Below are 21207 nucleotides of genomic sequence, written 5' to 3' on the forward strand. Positions count from 1 at the left end.
TTGCCTTTCACTCAGAAGAACTAAAAAACCAGAATGGGCATAAAGTTTAAGCTACGGTATTATAAAGTACCATCATAAACTCCTTTTCGTTGTTTTTCCCTCTAACCTCAGTAAATCTTCTTTATTTGAGTGTTTCAGGAGCTGCAGTTCTTCTCACAAGCTGATGACTCCTGTCATTCACACTTGCTAATGAATATGCTCACTCAGACCCTGACTTCGTGTTTTTAGAGGGATGCTGTACAAAATAGTGTCAGTATCAGAGCACCAGGAAGGTCAGAAAGGAAAGACTCTAATTTCCCCAATATTTTAACATACAGTGTCTGTGGCTGTTCTGAAAGCCTGACAGAATTGCAGCATTTGTGCATGTACAAAAGGGTTTGGAACTGAACAATTTACCACTTTTTGATTATTGAGAAAAGTATTACTTTTCCAATAACAATGAGGCCCTTAAATGCTCCATAAAGTTATACCAAGTATATGCATACACACATTTCATTAGTAAATCCTGCATATATTTTCCTGACAGTATCCAAGTCCAAAGGAGCATTTTAAATCTTACTCCTACGAGTCTCTTCTAAATTCAAAATTGCACATCTGCACAGCAAATCCATATTAACAATATTATTCAGTGTAATGCAGTACAAAATTGATATATATATGTAAATTATTTCACTAGCAGAATTACAACATATTTTGTGTTCTTTCTGTACAGGAAACATCCGCGAGTCACTCATTAACAGCTGTGAGGCCGCTTATGTCAATGATATACAGGCAGCTTTGAAAGAAGTTGGCATTTTAACTGGCATGCTTAGAGTTTGTCTACAGTACTAGAAAATGTTGTATTCTTCCTGTATTTCTTAATAATTAGTTACAGGAAGGTAAGATACTTTTTTATGTCTATATTTTACCTATCATGTTAAAAAACCAATGCACTGCAGCTGGGAATAACTGTCCCGCCTCATACAGTGTTTGACCTTGTCTTTGTTGCCCTTGATCTTTCTTCAGGGTTTCTCTGGTTTGTGAATACACAAGGCAAAAGTTGGACGTTAGTGAGGTTAAGACTGAAAAGTCCTTACTGATCTCCTCAAGATCTGGTGTTGCCCCTTTGTGATCACACTAGGAACCCCTTGAAGAATTACTTGATTCTCCTCTTGAGCTTTTGTGACTTTAAACAGTGTAAAGAGTCAAAACACACCACAGAATCTTGGGAAAATGTGAAATGCATAAATACATAAATATTGGCATTTGTTAGTGAGGTTCTAAACAGGTGACCACTTTGTGAAACCTTTCTTTCCAAAAAGCTTGCTTTATTCATGTCTTCAGTACCCTGAGTTTCATATTTGTGCCCTGAAGGTTAGAGTGATATTTGGTTGGGTTTTTTTTGGGTTTTTTTTGGTACTGTTTTCATTTGGTCAAAGACAGTTTGTAACAGCTAATGTTGCTGTCACATCTCCTATACAGTGCAGTACATTGCCTTTCACTTCAGTGATCTGATATAACCTTTTACTTGATGAGGGAAATATATACTGACTGGTATCCCTTTTTACAAGGTATTGGTAAAGCTACTTTCATTTATTAAATTCAGGTTTTATTTGGCTTTTGGTGATACTTTTGTTCCAGCTGAGAGTATCATAAAGCTTAGTTGATTCTAAGGTAAAAGTCAACCATTACTAGATCCTTCAGGCTTGCAAATTAACGGTTTACAATTAACAGGCTTTTAAAATTTCCATTCGTATTCAGAGTTTTACATTCATTTCACATAACTGAGATTTAAGCTACTTTTGAAGAAAATCGTGAAAGGGCTGCTAGATAATACATTAACTGTCCACTCCTTCCCCATGTATTTATAAAATATTCTGTGATCCCTGACAGCTGAGGATGCTGAGCTGGACTTTATCCCTTGAGTGAGAGTGATGGGGGGCCCTGGCAGGTCTGCCCATCACTTTCCAGCAGGCTGCTGCCAGGACATGGATCTGCACCACAGCAGAGCTGGGAGAGCCAGGAGGGCTGCTCTGGCATGGAGCTGCAGTGAAAAATATCTACTGGTGGATTCCGCAGTGCATGGTTGAGAGTGATCTTTTTTTGACATGTTGAAGTCCTGTCCTACTGCAAATACTAAAGAGTGACGATTTCCAGATGTGTCAGTCAGTTTTCACATCAGTTTTCACGTCATGTCATCAGTCTCATTTGCACAGGGTACTTTTTTGCCATGGTGCTATAGTCAGTATCCTGGAAATGACTGAGTCAGTCTTTCTCCACCCATACAGTTGGCCAGTTATTTGTGTAGACCTGGGAAGTTCCATCTGGCCTTGGAGAAATTCTGCTGACAGCTCACCTGCTGGCACTGAACTCTGATTAGGCTGCTGATATATAGTCTGTTACTTGAGATTCACATGAACAGCTGTTGAAATAGTCATTATGCAGTATTATCTACGAGAATGTATTTGTCCTTTTTATGTCAATTCTGAATTATTCAGTAAGTCTATTTCTTTTTTATAAACTGTGAATTTCAGGTTGAGCATAATAACAAATACTATTTTTTTTAGTTTACTGTGAAATGTGAAGTGATATGTAAATAAATATGTAGACTCCATATTCACATAATGAATTGTCATACTGCCAGTCTATTCCAATAAAGAATATTCTTTTATAAGTTTTGAACTCTCTGGCGTATTTCAGATGGCATATGGTTTCCATATCAGGCTTAGAAGAATGACATCCCTTATATGTGTCCCTAAGAAACTTACCTGACGTATAATGCAATCACTTTACTTTTCTTTTCATGTTTGTATCAAGAGCTTGGATATGTGTGTTTCCAAATTCAGTATCAGCACATCTCCACAAATCTCTTGCATACAGACATTTGTATTTCGGCCTTTAAAAGAGCTTGAGATGCTCAAGGACTAGCCTGGAAAAAAAAAAAAAAAAAGAAGTGATTTTATGCTATTATTTCAACCTGTTAAGGTTGAAATGGTTAGGTTGTTAATGGTTAGGTTTTAACCTCTTAGGAGGATGACTGAGCTTTTGATGGAGGATTGGTTATTCCTTATACCTGTACACAGATGGCCATTCAAGTATTGAGAAAGAAAAAAACACAAAACACAAAAGCTCATTGTTCTTTCCAGTGGCAGTAGAACAAACAATTTTATCCTCAAATGCATACACCCCTTCTTATCTCACAGCCATTTTGTGAGGTAGACCTGTATTTTGTTCTTTTGCCAGCAGTTTTCATGGTATGCTGCTCACAAGTTGTTTCTTTTTCAGATTGCTACATTTCATTAACATAGTTCACATTCATATGTGCAGATACAGGGTGTCTGAACTGTCAGGCATACTTGCATTTGCAAGATTAATATTACCTTTTTAATACAGATTTTATTCCACAAGTAGGGAAGAGAAAGGAAGAGCAACCAAACGAAGGACGGTTTGTCTGTGTTAGTGCACATTCATTCCACCATTCAATGGCATATTCATAATGCTCTAGAAACATATAATTTGACAAAGGTGCTGAGACAAATGAAATGTTTCAGCCTGGTGGTAAATTATCCACTGACTGTTATATGCTGAGTAGAAAATGGTGTTCCAGTTATTGATTTGAGTGGAACAAACCACACACTTAACAAGGCTGGAAAAAAGCTATTAAAATTGCTATCTTTCTCATCACTTGATCACCTATATGTCATCTATTTTTCATTATAAGGTAATAAAGTGTTTGTGTTTCTATAGGAGAGAATGGTCTTGAAACATCCTCCATTTCATAAACAAAAAATTGTAAGATTTTTTAAAATAGTTGTGGACAGGAAATAAAATTTACACATGCATATTTTGAAACATATTAAAGGGTGGTGGTTGTTCATTAGTACCAGCAAAACAGTACTTCATCTGTTTTGCAGATAAAGAGAATAATTTTTTACCAGATTAAGAAATAAAGCACATGCAATTTCTTTGTTTAAAGTTTGTTAAGAGTGTAAAATATCACCGTATTTTATGAACACTATGACTTTCCTGAAACAGCATGTGGGTTTGTGGTGTACATTGCCCAAGAGCAATATTGCTTTCTCATGACTCTCTTCCACCACATATTGTACAGTCCACCTCAATGGACTGATTTTATTTACTGCTGAGTCAGTATTTACCACTTTGCTACTGCCTGCAGTAGTTTTAATCCCTGTCTGAGCAACTGAATGGTACCAGGAGCTTTTTAAAGCTTCAGGCCTTAATCCTGATATATTCAACGAGTTTCTAGTGAAAGTTAAGGATGTTCAACACCCCAAAGTAGTAGAATGCCTTGGTTATTATTGTTTATTACTTGTATTGCAATAGCCCTAGAGGACTTGATTAAGCAATGGGGAAATACTCTGTGAGGCAGGGCATATATAAAACCTAGAAGGTGCTTTTTTTCCACAGTTTTTTTCTAACACCATGGAACAAGTAGTAGGATTTCTTTTTCCCTGCATGTGTGAACAGAAGGGATCCAGTTGTACCAGAAACATACACCTCAGAAGGAACCAAACATAAGAGGAAATATGAAAGAAATAACATAACATCAGCCATCAAGAAGCTGGCGTCCTCTGCTTTGATATGCTAAATCACTTTGTAAACGCAGACTGCAGACAGGCCTGTTTCAGTCTTTCTTCTGCAAGTAGGTATATGGCTTTGTAAGCAGTTTATTCTGACAGGTTTTCAGCAGTGATTTAAAAACACAAAATCTGCTTAAACGTACAGATATTAAAATGCCAACAGGACAAATGAAAAACAGCTGTACAAAGCTTTCTTCTGTAAATACATGTAGCTCACATGTAAAAAATTGTATCAGCTTGTTGTAGACTGTCAGCTGTATTGTAAAGACACTGTCCTTAGACCCATTGCTGAGGAAGAGAAATAAATTTCTCTTCTGCAATTCCAGTGTCCTATTTGGTATGTTAACTGCAGAATTTCCATTGCAAAGACCATTGTGACTCAGTAGCCCTGCTAAATAAGCAGAAGTGCTCTAATTAGTTTAATGTCTACAAGGAATTGTTGCTTGTGCTTAATATCAAGTATATTACCTCTATTTTTTCTGGGGGACTTCACAAAAAAAAAGGTAGCAAATACAGTCACATGGTAAAATATGTCTTCTGGTGTGCATTTGCAGCTTACTCTATCTTCTTTCTAAATAAAAATAGAAAGCCCAAGTCTTGCCCCAGGAAGAGAGAGAAATAAAACTGATAGCAATCATATATAATCTATAATTAGATCCTGTGTTTAAATATACTACTCCAGAGAGGAAAACAATTAAACAAGAGACCAAATAAATAACCAGCACCAGAAAGCCTAAAACTGGCAGTTCAGTCTGGTAAATTGTTTCCTGCACTTCAGGTCCACGTAAACATCACCAGTCCTGTGTACCTCATTGTGAGTCTGTGTGTGCAAATGTGTGCATCCATCCGTGTGTGTTTTTGTGTGGGAGAAAGAGACTACGAATCACCACCAATACATGCTATTTGGCATGTTATCAGCACGTGTAGCAATCAGCAATAATTGCTTGAAATATGAAGAGATATGAATGTTTAATTATGTCATTGGTAGATGATTCAAACAACAGCACATCAGCCTTTGCATTACAGATTTTCATTTTTCTAAGAAGTCACAGTGCTTTCATGTTACACAACAAGTACTGTCTAATATGAAATAGATTTTTTTCCAAGATGCAGCACTACTACAGTTTTTGCATTAACACCAAGTGACTATTTGACAAATCAATATTGAACTATTTTAATGTGCTATATAATAAGCAACAGAAAATACAAAATAAAATATGAAAACCATTAAAATCAACAATTTGGGTTTTACCATAGATAAAATTTACTGTGACAAAGGTAGTTTTCCATTGAACTGTTCATGTACATGTAAATAAAAACTAGTGTTCTCAGGAAAGCTCCAGTGAGTATTATGTCTTGGTTTCTGTATTGCTTGTGCAGTTTTAAAACTGTCATCTTCAATAACTTACAAAACTGTAAGGAAAAGCAGGGCTCAAACCGAAAGCATTAAAACCCCCAAGAACTCTTTAACAAAGGATATAAATATATCTTGGGGAAAAAAAAACAACAAATGAATTGTTCATGTTTCATAGTCTGTGACTTCCATGTTAATTCTAAACTTGTTTTAGTTCTGACTTTTAATTTATAGGGCTCCAAATTCAATGCTATCACAGCATTCTTTTTTGTGAAGTTACATTTCACAAGGACCACAAAAGCATTTTAAATGTGGGAAGTGGTAATTGTTATAAGGCCACTTTGCGTAATATTGCATTAAATAAAATAATTGAATTGGAAGAAATTTAAAGTTTCATAAAAGAAGGAAAAATGAGTAGACTTGCTGCACAATTTTATATTGCCCACTGGTCTGCCAATAGGAAGGAGAATGGAAATTAAAGCACAAGGCAAATCATTAACATATTGTCCAGCTGTTAGTTTTATCCCATTTGGAGAAATCTAATAAGAAAAATACCTAGAAATAGCTTCATTTGTTACTAAAACAAGTGATCTAATTTTGGCCAAGTGTGCATTTTATTCACTGATGACAAAAACTGGGAGATGAATCTGGAAATTTTCCAAACCATTTTATAGATACTAAATACTCAAAAAATAAGAGCTTGATCATCTTTTATGTAAATCAGAAAAGTGATATCTGACTTGGAGTGTGAAATTGATGGATATAGAAGTGTATAAATGTTGGTGGAACACTTTACCCCTCAATATATCTGGGCAGTTGCCAATGGAGTGTTTTGAGAAGCTCACTAGTGCCCTCTGAAGATGGTACTTAGTTGCCTGTCTATTGCAAATATTTGTCAATAGCCCCCCTAAGAGCCTCTTGCAAGAGAGAGTAGACAGGACTAAATCAACTGAGCAGAGAGGGAAGTATGTCCCTTCTCATTCATTACCACTGTTAAGTGAAATATGGGAGCCCTTGGCCTAAGATGCTTGGGACACTAAATTTACTCACAGGTGCCCTTATTAGGGTCTAAGTTTTTACAAACTTACCTTCTAGTGCTTTTCTGATGGGTGCCACTGCAGCAGCCAGCAGCTGCATAACCTGCCTGTCATGTCCGTTCAGACTCACGTGCCGTTCCCATTGTTGCTTCTTTCAATCTCCTCACAAATGTGCCATAGGCACAGGACAAACCTGGTGGTCTGTAGACTGCTACAAACCAGATTATTTTACAGTGAGCTGCTCTCCATTAAAAGCTGCCTTTTAACACTTCCTTACCTCTACATAAAGGAGTGCAATGCACACGGTGAGTGACTGAAGATTCTGTAAATACATACTCTCAGTAATGTAATTGCTCATTCATACATTTCTCTGACTTTGCAGTGCATGCATCCCACAACAAAATTTCTATTGTGCTGTAGCAAACAAGCTGTGTGCAGATCAAGGTAACCTGAGGATAAACCTTTACAAGCTACATATGGATTCATCACCTTTGTTCATATCAGCACACACTTTTTCACATAGAGGCTGTTTTCATAATTTTACACCTGCGAAGGACACACAAAATTGACCAACTACTACTTTTTCTCTGCTCCATAACTTTGGTTGGCAGCACCATAACAAAGACCTTTGCTGCACCATGATCACACAGATACACAACAGAAAAATCAGTGTCAGATGCAGCTCAAGCTACAGAAAATTCTGAAATGTGCAACTTTGTATAATATTGTGCAGCCAAAAGCCTTAATAATTGCAGTATTTGTGTTGTTTGGCTGTTAAGTGGCTTTTGTTTCAGCATTGAATAGACGCAGTGCTGCTGCTTTTCTTGGGGTTTTTTTTCTTTACATGAGACTGTCACCTTAGCTGGCCTGAACCTGCATGAGATATATTCCTTCCAGCCTATTTCCCACTCTTCACTGAAGTGAATGCTGATTTTTTTTTACTGTTCTCAGTAGGAAGTCCATTGAGCTATCTTTTATTATCTCACAGACATTCTTATATAGTCTGTGTGCTGCAGTGTTGCAACGTGGGACTTTAAATTCCTCTGTGCTTCAGATCATACTTGTCATGGGAAATGATAGGGTGTGATTATTTTAGGTCTGTTCAGCAAGATACTCCCAAGTCCTCAAATACAAGTCGTGCTGGTTTCAGCAGTTAAACCATGACACAAGTCTATATACGCACAGAATTAATACTATTTAAAAACAAATACAGCTTTCTATATTGCTTTTATATATTGGATTTTATCCCCCATTGAATTTTTCAGTCTTTATGAGAGGAGTATGGGGATCTTTCAAGTTTCTTAAGGAAGCAGGCCTGAACTCACAGTTCAAATGGGACTGCACAGTCTACAGTAGATGGGAGAAAGTCTCTGGACATGACCCAGGGAGAATGGGTCACCGGCTCATAGCCTGCTCCAGCGCTGCCTGCAGTGGCTGGTGCTCCAGAACTGAGTCAGCCTGGACAAGGCTTGGGAGCACCTAACACCAGCTTCCAGTGCCTATGAGGGACTGTCAGAAGCTGGGATCTCCTCAGTGGGGCACAGTGGGCAGGTGAGGGGCAGGAGAGACTGAAACCAGCCATTTGGAAACCTTTCCCCAGGAGGACAGATGAGCAGCAGCTCAGGCTGCCCAGGGGCTGTGCACACTCCCTCCCTCCCTGAACAGCCTGGTCTGACCCCCATGGCTGATAGTGCTAGGAGCAATGTCTTGCACTAGGCACCTCCTGAGTACTCTCCTCATCTGGATTAGCCTGTGACACTATGGTCCTTTGAACCTAGTTTTTGTTCACTGTTAATGATGGTGAGCCTATCCTTGACATCAAGAGAAAAATACTTAACCTCACATTTTTCTATTACAATCTTCTATTTGGCAAGCATTTTCAGTATTAACCAGCTTGAGAGTGCTGAAGAACCCTTTCAAGAGTGTATTTGATGGAGCAGATCCCTAAGAGACACTTCTCCAACCCAGCTGCTCACTGCAGTTGCTGACTCCTTTTTCAACGTGAGAGCTGGTAAAAAAAGATTTCTATACTTGTTCCACTTATTGTTTACTTCGCTGTTACATGTTCTTCCTTCGTAACACCCACAAAGGATAAGGAAGAAATGGCAGGCTTTTCCTGAAAGACTGTAATTAAAAAGCTTTTGTTTCACAGGGCTATGAGTAGGTTCTTCAGTAACAATACCACATGCTGTTGTGCATACAAATTTCATCGTAGTGTTTTTAATTAATTTGGCTCAATTATGTTTTTGCTGTCTTTGTTAAAGAAATCTTTCTGGCTACTATTTGGTGTTAATTAACAGCTCTCCTGGAGATGGTCTGCATTTTAAGGCACAGTTCAGCATAGCCAAGCTGGGATCCTTTGTCAAAGGCTAAACTAAAGGAAAAATCTGTTTGCTCTTTTATTATTGCACTTCCCAGTAAACAGTGTAGTGGATAGTACCTGGGAATGTTATGTTTCTCAATTAACCCTTCAAACCGCCACTTTTTTTAAAAAATCATGACCAACTAGGATGAGCTGCTGGTAAGCACATCTGTTATAATATTTTATCTATGACAAATACAGATTTATGGTATGATGGGACATAATTCATTATTAGAGTTTCTGCTAATGTAATTTCATCTTAATGACACAAGGTCATAAAATCATCTTTGCTGGAATGTACACACTTCAGGGTTTGGATTCTGCATGTCCAGAACTGCATTTGTCCACTTCACTAATTTTCACAGGTTTCATACTTCATGTATTTTTCTTCTCTCTTTTACAGTTGGTTATACTATGTGACCTCTACATATTTTTTGGAAGCCTGCTGTAAGACTTGCACTGACATAATTTTATTACCTTGACTGGTAAGTCATCAGTGATATGTATCTCTGAATTGAGCAGGTAATAAGGCACTTAATGTGTACTTTCCTGTCTGCCTTACTGGGATGGACTTAATGAGTTTCTGCAACGTCTTATCTTTTGCTGCAAATTTATTCCTCATTCTTTCTGAGACTGGATAATCTATGGAAATTACTTGGGTATAAGTAATCGTATAATTTTCAGATACAATGGTCAAATACTTTTCAAAGAATTCATCTTATCAGATGCTTCATCAATCTTTATTTCCCTGTTTGTATCTTATTATTGAATCATAGAGTCATATCTGGGGGAAAAAGACCCAGTCACTGTAATTTGGGAGGCATACCCACTTATTCCACCTTTCCAATGGATACTGTGAATTTCTAACTTGCTTCTGTCACAAAGAATATCTCAAAAGGAATATCATGTATTTGATTATCTCCAAGCACCACAGTGTACTTACTGTATTGTTGTATCTTTTCTCTCTAACATTTCATTTCTAGCCAATTTATTTCAGCTAAGACACCCAGAAAGTTTAATAAATGCTAGTCTGTATCTTCTGCCAGTCTTTTCCACACTCTGTATTCTTGATTTGAATTACAGTATAATAGCAAATATGTATAATTAATATAAATATGATTAATATAATGAAGTGTGTTTGAATAATTATTTTAAATTCAGTTTAAAAAATTGTCAGAGATTTCCCCTCCTTTCTGCAGTCTGGTGTGAAATCTGCATTTTTTTCAAAAGAAGGTTTTCCTAGGAATGTAGTTATCCCTATGTCCTGCTTACTGTCTTATAAAATCTCATTGATTGCATTCTCATCCTGGTTTGTTAAAAACTCCGTCAATATTCAAGAAAATCGATAGCTTCTATGAGTCTCCTAGTTTCTCTGGTTTCTTCTTGGATCCAGCTTGTTAAAAACCTTGTGGCCTTTTCCCCATGATTTCACAATATTTTAAGTTTCAAGCCTTCTAATTTACAGAATCACAGAATAGTTAGGGCTGTAATGGACCTTCGGAGATTATCTAGTCCAACCCCTACAAATTTTATTACTTTTCATCCCAAAAATCACAGAATCACAGAATCATCAGGTTGGCAAAGAACTTTGAGATCAAGTCCAACCCATGACCTAACTATCAGGTCTTGGTCTTGGGAAGAAAATGATGCCAGCAGGTCCTTTGGGATTCACTGCCCCCACTGCTATCAAACCTGGCTCTGATTCCCCAGAGAATAGGCTCATTCCTGAAATGTCTGTCCGACACCTTGAGTGACCATGCTCTGTCTTACTAGACAATGCTATAAAATGCAAACACACTCCTTAAATTCCTGTCCAGGGTGTTCCTTAAGCAGTGAACTACCTTATAATAGTGACATATTCCCTCCCTCCAGTGTCCTTATATTTCTAATAATTTTTCTGGCCTGGCATCTACAGTATGGTATAAAACACCCTCCTCTCTTCCCCATCACTCCTATGCAGTCTCATGACTAAAATCCTCTACATTAAAATCACTGTTACATTTGTTGTCCGCATAGGGACAGCTCTATTTAGGTGTGCAAACACACCCCATCACACCATTTAACCTCTGCGTAGCTTGCTGTCCTTAAAGGGACAGAGCCAGAGAGAAGTCAATCCACCATTCTTTTAAGAAAATCCCTGTTGTGACTTGTTGCAAAGTGAGAGGGGTTTTGTAGACTGGCTGAAGTCATGTTAAGGTTGCAGATGAAAGATAATAGATGCCATGTCCTTGTCTGGGGACTGCCCTAGGAAGTACATGGCAGGGCCATTATGTCTACATTATGTCAAGGTTTCTACTGACATAATTATGTTAGGCATTGATCTTGCCTACTTCATTATCTGTCAAACAGATGGTAGAGTAGCACAAATATATCAACACTACCACAACAATTTACTCTGCAAGGTCACTCATGCAACTACACATTCAGGTTATTTAGCTCTGTTCAAAACTTTTTCTAGAAAGTAATATTTCTTGGGGAAAAAAGAAATCAGTCCAGCCTAAGAAAAGAATTTGATCAGGGTTTGACAAAGCATTAAAATCAAGGTATTAAGAAGGAAACTGTCTACTCTGCAAAATAATAAGACTCCTAAAATTAATAAGACAGTTTATTTTCACTTCCTCTGATTTGCCAGCTACTTAAAGAAAGAGGATGTTTTGCCTGACAGTACTTTTTATAATTTTATAATTTAAAACAACTCTTTGTAGGGGATACAAATCCCTGAACTTGAATTTAACTTCTTTAAATGCCTGATGCCATTAAGGATATTGCTGGCATTATGAAGGATTAGCAAGTATATGCCAGAGTAAGCACAATGATCAGAACCAAAGCAAAAAAAGAATCCCAGAACCCAAGAAGCAGGGGCAACTTAGTATGTCACGCACCATTGCTAACATGTTGTCCAAAAATTATCCAAATTGTTTATGTGCATCCATTTAACAATTCAGGCTTAACCATTAGAATAACTATAAACTAAAGATATTGCTGTGATAGATGCAGTGTGTCTCAGAGTGTAAGATAGGGAGAAGAAACATACCTAATAGCACCAGATTTGGGACAGCTACACTGTTAGATGCAAAGTAAAAGAACTGATCTGCCCTTTGAGCTAGAAGCATCCAAGAAAGGTCCTGCCCAGGACCAGGAAGCACCCTGAATAAATCCACTTACTGCACCCTTCCTAGCACAGAGACAAAAATGATCTCCTGTGCTGTACACTTCACTAAAGCATAGTTTTGTTCAAAGTTCTTTCTACTGGAAATATGTGTTTCATTAATGTACCTTTCTTTCCATGTGACATACTATTGTCTTCTCTCTTACTACACAGGATGAACTTTTGTTTCCATAATTGCCCCTCTCACATTTTACTGTGATCTGTATTCAAACTACAGCCTAGTCCTAGAGTAGCATGGCAGATATCCAGATATACTATTTAATACCAGTCTAGTGTTTGATATATAAATCCAGGACAATAGTGCAGCATGGATGCTGCTTTGGAAGAAGACAGCTTTTCTGACTTACTGTATGCTTTCACATCTATTAATCATTTTCTTAAACAGTCTAGAGATGAAATTCAAATGCTCACATTTTACGGATTAATGTTACTTTCTTTTTCTTTACACGAAGACTCAGCTGAATTTCCTGTGCTTTTGCTGTCACCTGAGGCTTTTACTCCATTTGATGTCGTCACGTCTGGAAGACTGTATTTCCAGAATCAGAAAAAATAAATCCTATAGAATGTATTGTGCATCCAATCTGTGAAATCGCCCATGCTAAGAAATGGCAAGATATTGCTAAGCACATGGACATGAGTAAAGTTGCCCTGACATTTCCCCTTCGCATTGTCATATTTTCCAAATGACCAAAACATCTTGGATTTAAAGAGAGAGGTACTTCTGCTTTTCAGACGTGCATTCTTTTCGCCCATAAATCATCTCTGTTAGTTGCATATGCCTTTCTGATAGAAGAAAGAGAGCACAAGCTGCATATTACATTGCAAGACAGGTACAGTTTGGATTTCTTTCATCCACCCTTAATAAAGCTTTTTCCTTCACTGCTAATTACGGGCAGTAGTAGCTCAGCTACACTTACTGTGGGAAGTTAAAAGAACAGGCAACACTTTCCAGACATATGGAACCTGTCTCCTTTGATCACCTAGGGTAGGGCATACCATTACTGACACTGGAGCAGGAAACACTAAAAAAATACTTAAATTATGGTGTTTGACCAGCTTTCCAACAGAGATCTCTGAAACTTCACACTTAGGTCATAATTTTCTTACGGCTTTGAAAAGAGTTGCTGAATGCAAAGCTTCTAAATTGAATGGAAAAAGGGGTTGGTTTTGACATTTCAAAATGCCCTGTAAAGGTACAGCTGATTGGAACATTGACTTCTAGAGGACTTTAATAAAAACCTCAAAGATTTCCATCAGTATTCTGAATAGTGCACCCTTTTCTCTCCCTGTAACAAGCCACATCTACATCAGCAGTACAAGCTGATAAAAGTGAATTCTCTGCTGATATGCTTGTCAGCTTCCAAGAGACATGTAACATACAGGAGTCTCTACTGGGTAGTCCTGGAAACAGAAGCTTTATGGTTTAGCCATAAAGCTATAAATCTCTGGAGGACATATTGACCCTTGCCTATAGTATTTTAGCAGATAGTACTTCAAAGGCTATCTATCATCTACTTATTTTGATTTCCATCACTGAAGTTTACCTGCTCGTGTTTTATACCTGCTCTTTGTATTTTCAAATGCATTTTACAGTTACAAAATGGCATACACAGCATACCAAGATTATACAACCAACTACACTTGTCTCTATACAAGTGCATAGATTTTGATTTTTGAATCTGACTTTAGTCAAGTGTTTTGGAATTAGCATGAAGGTCTCAGTTACCTATTACTGTAATGTGCTCCAAGTCATCAGAGTTGCAATCACACGCTGCAATTAACAGGCTTAGTGATTGGAATCACCTGTTATTAGCCCAGTGTCATGAGTGAAGCTATGATGCCATCAGAAGCCATCAGAAGTTACCAAACTTTCAAATCAGTGATGAAATGACTGTGTTTGAAAATGTGTTTACACCTTATAAATGTTTGCTTTTTCCTTCTATGAAAGAAGCAAATGAATGTGAGTGATCTGTCACACGATATATTTCACTTACCTCAGATGTTCAGTCTAAGATGTTTCAAAAAGGAGATGACACTTACATGTGACCTCATAGAATAACTTTATGAAGTTCCATGTGACTTTCTTATGCAACATGAGAGATCTACTTGCAACAGACAAAATCAATAGGAACCGAGAAAGCAGTTAGTTTTTACAAGCATAAAAGCAATCAGACTCATGAGCTGAATTAGGCAACCAAACTACAATTCAGTGTATTTTTCCGGACTACGATCTCTTCACATCTTTTGAAAACAAAGAATTGAGTACACAGAGATTTTCTAAATCAGTGAAGCCTTGTGCCTGTTGTGCTGGCAGGGAGAACAGCTCAGGCAGCAGGCTGGCAGGTTGTTTCACAGCACACCGTGGCAAGGGCGAGATTAACACTGCAGCAGCAGAGCAACGGGAAAGGAAGAGTGGCAGCTCGCAAAAGGAAGGGTGACAGAAAAAAAACACAAGTAAAGCTGCCATGAAGAGTTATTTTTAGCTGGCAATACTTGCATGTATTGCCATATGCCCTTCCAGTATATTATGATTGTACTCCTCACAGGGCTGGCCCACACCACGACAGTGACTGGTGACCAAGGTCAACCTCTGCAGGCAGCAGTACATGCCCAGGAAAGCAAGTTTGTTTTCCCCAGCATTTACATTTTTACTGATCTTTCACTTTTTCACTGACCCTAGAGATCTGAATGGAAAGCTGGGTATTTTTCTCCTCCTCATTCTTCCCACCAGCATGCTTATGCCAGCATGAGTGTCTGGCTGGCCACAGGGTAAACCCAGCTGGTCTATCTGAGAGGAAATAGAGAAAGAAACAGGCAGGGTGGCTGTGTGGGCACATGGGGACTCGCAGTAGCACCAGGCAAGATAGGGAGTGTGGGAAGGCAGGCAAGATCATAATCTTCACCAGCTCTGACAATTTCTGTGCAACTTCACATTATTTGCTGCATTTAGAAATAAACTGCAATTTTTAAAGTTTGCTGAATGTATGTAGCCTTGAAAAACATGCTGATTTAAGTTTGATGGAAATTGGCTGGAGGCAGCCTGCAGCAGCATCGTCTAACACCTGCTACCCTGCCAACACTCACCAGTTTTGAGCTGGAACAACCCAACATTGTTTCATAAGAATCCAATATGTGCATGTTTGTTTACAGTTCTCATTAGGAGAAGGAATTGCTAATCCACCATTAAAAGTGACTACTTTATCAGGCACAAATATCTGCAGAGCCACTGGCATCTGCCCACCAAGTGCAGAATGCTGAACTCCCAGCACAGGTAGACTGCAAACAGCCATCCAAGCACTGCAGTTTTTATAAAGTTCATTTGGAAGTGGCAATCTTTCTGTATAAATAGCAACATTTTATAGTAACAAATGTAAACAAAATGTTCAAAAGCTCACTCTCAATAATGTCTGCTGGCATAATTGTATCTATGCCAGAGGCTTAGGGCTCTGTTAGTTTATCTGTGTGAAGTACAAAGTGTTTGCAAGTGATGAATGGCATCTGCAGAAGTGTGCAGTTGCAGACCAACCTTTGGCCTTGTCAGGGTTTCTCTCTTCAAACTGAGACTAATATAAGCCACTGAGGCTTAAGCCGGGTGAGACTTCAAAAGCAAAGCTCCAGTTTGTACTGATACTTGTCCTACCCCAGTACTCCTCATATTCCTGGAAGGAAAGTATTACTATGTAAATACCTTTATATAACTTCATTGAAATTAATTCCAATGCAGATTCACTAAAAGGTTTCACTGTTCTAAGACCGAGTAAAGAAATAAGGTTCTACTCATAGTATCATTGTCTTCACTATTATTTTTTTTTCAAAATGGCTGGTAATTATCCTTAAGGGAGAAAGAGGAAGAACACTTCCTGGTATTAACAGTATGTGAAAACATGTAAACCAGTAGTTTTGAGATGCAGTAGTTCCTTGCAAAGTCACACCCTGATTATTTCACTGTAACTCACCTGTGTAGTTATGCCAAAAATGAAAATATATATACAGGAGATAGCATGAGACAGTTGGGATGGAATGTTATTTTTGGCGATTTCCTCACATGAAAATAGTTCCTAACTGCATGTTCTTACAGGGTATCTGCAAGCTGTGGGGAAGTTTCAATGGACAAACATTATTATCCCCCAAATGCTGTGATTCTGGGAACTAAATGAGGACATGGAAAGTATCTCTTTTTTTGGCAAATATGTGGAAGAGAGCTGCTAAAGAACAAGCTCTGCAGAAGACTTTTCATCAGATAAAGGCATAATCACTGCTGCAAAGCATTTTGGACACAACTGCACAAATTTTAGTTCTTAGGTCAAGAGAAAAAACCACAAAGCAAGATTAAGTGACAAACTGGGTTGTTTCTATTGCTGCTGCTGCTTCTCTAGTTTATGTAAAGGACACTTCCAAGCCCCCAGTAGCAAATAAAATAGCTGAAATGAATTCTTCATTTTTCAAGCCACTTGCTGTCAGTATTTGCAAAGCAGTAAGTTGTCATGAATGACAGACAAATCCAAAGACTTTAAATATAATGAGTAATGTCTGAAATCCACAGGATCAACAGATTGGGAGACAACATTATACACCATATGTAATTGTTATACAGTTCTTACCATGCAATCAGATTTTCAGTACTGGATGGCTAAATCCTTGCCACTGTTTTTTTGGTTTGTTTTGTTCTGGGTTTTTTTGTGTTTTGTTTTGGTTTTCTGTTTGTTTGTTTTGTTTTAGTTTCTATTTTTTGTTCCCTGAAAGGTAATCCTTAGCTGGCCAGGCAAAGAAGATGGGGTGCTTTACTCCCACCCTTTGTGTTGCAAATGTGTGATAATATAGTATCTCCTAGAATAAAGACAGCCATAGGCAATTTTTGCCCTTAAGTCTCACAGTATCTCTGTGCATATGGAAAAATACAGTACCTCCAGCAATAGTCACCAAGTCCTTGGTGGGAAGTTGGAGATGATTATTCTGGGCAGCTATCTTGCCTCACTAAAACATTCTTTTTCCTTCAAAAAGGCCTGTCTTGGGAAACAAGTGGGCTGACAAATCAGGTCAGTACATGCTTGGGTCAAACAGAAAGCAAGTTCTTCCCCAAAATTCAACAGTTCCTGGTTTTGAGTTCAGACACCCCCACACTTCTCCTGCACTGAGCGCTATTTCCACCCTGAGTGGTATTTACCAGCATTGCTCTGGAACCCCCGTATCTAATATACTGGCTTCCATATTGCACATGGGCTTCTGTTCACACGTTTCCAGCTTAGAAGGTGCTTTGTTGATACCATTCTGCTGTACAAACACCGAGATGTCTGTCTGTCTTCTGTTGTGAGGCAGCGAGGCAGAATCATACAACAAACAAAAGCATCACCCTTCCTTCTCATGGCAGCCCTTGTATGAGCATCTCCCAGCTCACCTGTCTCCAGCCTTGTTCCCCTTGGCTCACATTTCTCAGTGCTAGTCAGTTCTCCAGGCTCATCTGTGGTGCCCTGAGGCAGCATCCAAGCTCAGCAAGGCTTCCAAGCTCCCAGCTCCCACTGCACTTACACAGACCATGCCTCTTGCTGACACCAGTAACTCTGCAGTAAGACAGCTCAGGCAGCCCCTCCAGCTTCACTGCTGGATCAATCACCTGAATGCATGGACAAGTAAGGGGATGGACGGGAAACATGAACCACAGCTAGCCTGAATTCAGCATCTGTGAGCTGCCATGAAGGAACATTCTGTACAAGGATACAGCTTTTACAAAGAAAACAAAAGAAAAAATACTATATGTCCAGCAGAATTTCAGATTACTTATGCTGGTATTTGAAATTCTGAGTCAAACCAGGCAGTAGAAACATAGGACTTGGAATTAAACTGGCTAAAGCTGCCAGAAAACTACACCTTCTGTTTCAATACACTTCTTTGACAACTACCACCCTGAAAGCTTTTTCACATCTCTTAAAATAAATGTATATTAAATTTGAACTTCTTGGCATGGAAGGGCTTTTTTGCTGACTTCTAACAGCAGGAAATGTAACTTGTTCTTACCCAGTAAGGGCTAACCCCAGAATAAAATAAATATTACATCCTAGAATAAAAGAGAAATGGTTTACATAAGGATGCAGAAGAGATCGGACATGCAGAATGGTACTTTCCACAAAATTTAATGGACTTTCCATACTACAGTGAGTCTACAGCTAGTCACTAAACACATGACCGTTTATGATCCCAAAAAGGGAACAGTGCAGTACATCAAATGTATTAAATGCAAGCAAGAAGCTCCCAGTCACTCCATCTCATTCAGGTCTGTAAATTTACAGATTGCAAACACTGGTTCAAAGGGATGCTGTGAATTCCTCAGGTTTCTAATACGATGGCGGAGGTGTTAATTTGCATTCAAGTATGCACATTGAATACTCAAGCTATTAATGCATTAAAAAGATAGTGTGAACATAAATACCTATTAGTCCCCAAAAGATTATCAAAATTTGCCATAAAATACACTGGCTTTTACTTTTTTGTCTCAAAATTCACTATTCAGGCATTTTTCTTCTTAAATGTCTCTTACTCAAAGAAGATGTTTTGGTGGAAAAATAATGCTCCGAATTTTTAAAAATTAGTATTTAGTGTCAGATTTTTAGTTTTTTGGCCTTTAGTGAGACAAGATGCTGGTCTGTTAAGCTTTGAAACAACAAAGATACAGCAAACATTAGCTCTGTTTAAAAAGATAAAAATGCTAGGGTTCAGCTGGCTTTTAATCCCTTCTGCTGTGGTTGGTAGTCCAGAACAGCAATGTTCTGCTAAGAGGAACCCTCTGTCCTCAAGCCTAGCTTTTAGTCATGGCCAGGTTATCCTAACCTGATCTCATGTTTCCATTTTCCTTCAGTTTCAACTGACTCACTTGGCTCTTCTAATGTACGCATACAGAGAAAAGCATTCTCTCACTGCTGAGCCTCTAGGTATTCACTGCCACATTCATGCATTTCCTTGGGAACAAAATGACTTCAGACCAAGTTATTACATTTATTTTAGGCATCTATCTGCAGATCTATTTTGTTCTTTTGCGTGGTCAGACCAGAACAGCTTACAATGGTTTACTTTCCTTTTAAACTGATAACTGAAGCTTATTGTACTTTGCAGAGCAGATAAAAATCTTTGAAGACTTGTGGGAAGCTGTGAAAGCATATCCAGGCTGCTGTTAGTAGCCCTGCATGGGGACTCTTCTCAGTAAGGTGGAAGTAGGAAAGTGACCCTGGACTAAGTCATCAATACTCCTTGTCTTGTCCACTTCAACTGTGATCCTTCTAACAACAGGCCCAAGTAAGCTGTAGGTTATAACAATTTACCCTGTAACGAGGCTTTCAGCTTAATAAAAATGTTTCAGCTCTCCCCATCCCCCACATTAGTCTCCCTGTCCTAAATTAGGTGGCCTATAATACTAGCAATAGACGACTCTAAAACTTAGAATTTGTAGTTTCCTTTTTACCTATTTTTCTTTTATTTTGTTTAGTTTTGCATTTACAGTATGTAAATATATAGCCAGCTTCAGAACCAATGGTCTCTAAGTTTTTTTTAATCTCGTAAAATTTTTTTTAATGGCCACACAAGAAAATTAGTGTATATGTAGCTTGAGCTACAAATACAAAAGTACTGTACAAAAATACACAACCTAAAAGGAAAACCATGTTAATATTGTGCATGAATCTAATACCAGGAGGCCTGAATTACATCGAATGGCTCTGATGATTGTAAATACATACACACAGCACAGTTTATTTTGGATGCAGAACAGAAAACAGGAAATAACACAACCGGCCCACTCATCTGCAGCTGCTAATTTCAAGAGAGGATCTCTTCTGTGGAAATTTACCGGCTTTCATATTTCAGTAGATCTCTAATGTAAACTGCAACAACTTTGGAGTTGAGTTTCATTGCACTGTATAGTGGAGTCCAACAGAACCAGCTGATTAACGTATCTACCTTAATGATGACAGTATAACTTACATTTAGTCTTGTGCTGCAGAAAACTCTCCCAGAGCTGTGTGAGCCCAGGAGAAGATATAAGGGATCTATGAGCATGGAAAGTCCTAAACATCTACTCTGCAGCACCTGGAGTAAACTATCAATTAAAGTGGACAGATAATTATTTAACGACAAGAAGGCTGTGATTTTAAAAAAACAGTATCAAAAGTACAATCTCCCACCCGAGTGTCACTAGCACCAGGAGCTGCTATGCACGCGGAGCGGGGCGCTGTCGGGTCCAGGGCTGGGCTGTTTTCGTCGGTCACTCTCGGCGGTGCCGGTACCCGTGCGGTGAGGGCACGGGTTAGGGTGGCGGGGACGGGCAGCGGTTCTCCCGGTTCCCCGTTCCCGGCGGGATGGCTCTCAGCCCGGTCCCGGTCCCGGTCCCGGTCCCGGTCCCGGCAGTGCCCGGGAAGGCCCAGAGGCTCCGCGCGACAGCCGCGTGCCGACAGCGCCCCCTGTGGGTCGCGCCCCGGGCGCGAGGCTCTCCTTGGCGCCTCCCCCCGGCCGGGGCTCCGCCGGCGCTCCGCGCGCTCCCGTTGGGCGAGCCCTGGGAAGGGGCGGTGCCGCCTCCTCACGTGAGCGCGGGCAGCGCGCTCTGGTGGCCAGTGGCGCCCGCTGGCGGTCGGCGGCCTCGCGGTCTCACCGCGCCGGCATGGAGGGGAGCGGCGGCGGCGGCGGCGGGGCGGACCCGGACCCGGGCCCGGCCACGGCCCCGG

General features: G+C 39.3%; 1 protein-coding gene across 1 annotated transcript in view; it reads left to right on the forward strand.

The window, feature by feature from the left end:
- The first annotated feature begins 20698 nt into the window (after positions 1-20698).
- Positions 20699-21207, forward strand: part of DTWD2 (DTW domain containing 2) — a 73489-nt gene continuing 72980 nt past the window's right edge. The window contains exon 1 of the mRNA XM_042013150.1: positions 20699-21066. Within this exon, the coding sequence (XP_041869084.1) occupies positions 20699-21066 (368 nt within the window). The remainder of the gene's footprint in view (positions 21067-21207) is intronic.

This window comes from Corvus kubaryi, unplaced genomic scaffold (assembly GCF_017639235.1).
Source record: "Corvus kubaryi isolate FWS band 111438036 unplaced genomic scaffold, C.kubaryi_AGA036_p1.0 split1-37296, whole genome shotgun sequence".
NCBI classification, from domain to species: Eukaryota; Metazoa; Chordata; class Aves; order Passeriformes; family Corvidae; genus Corvus; species Corvus kubaryi.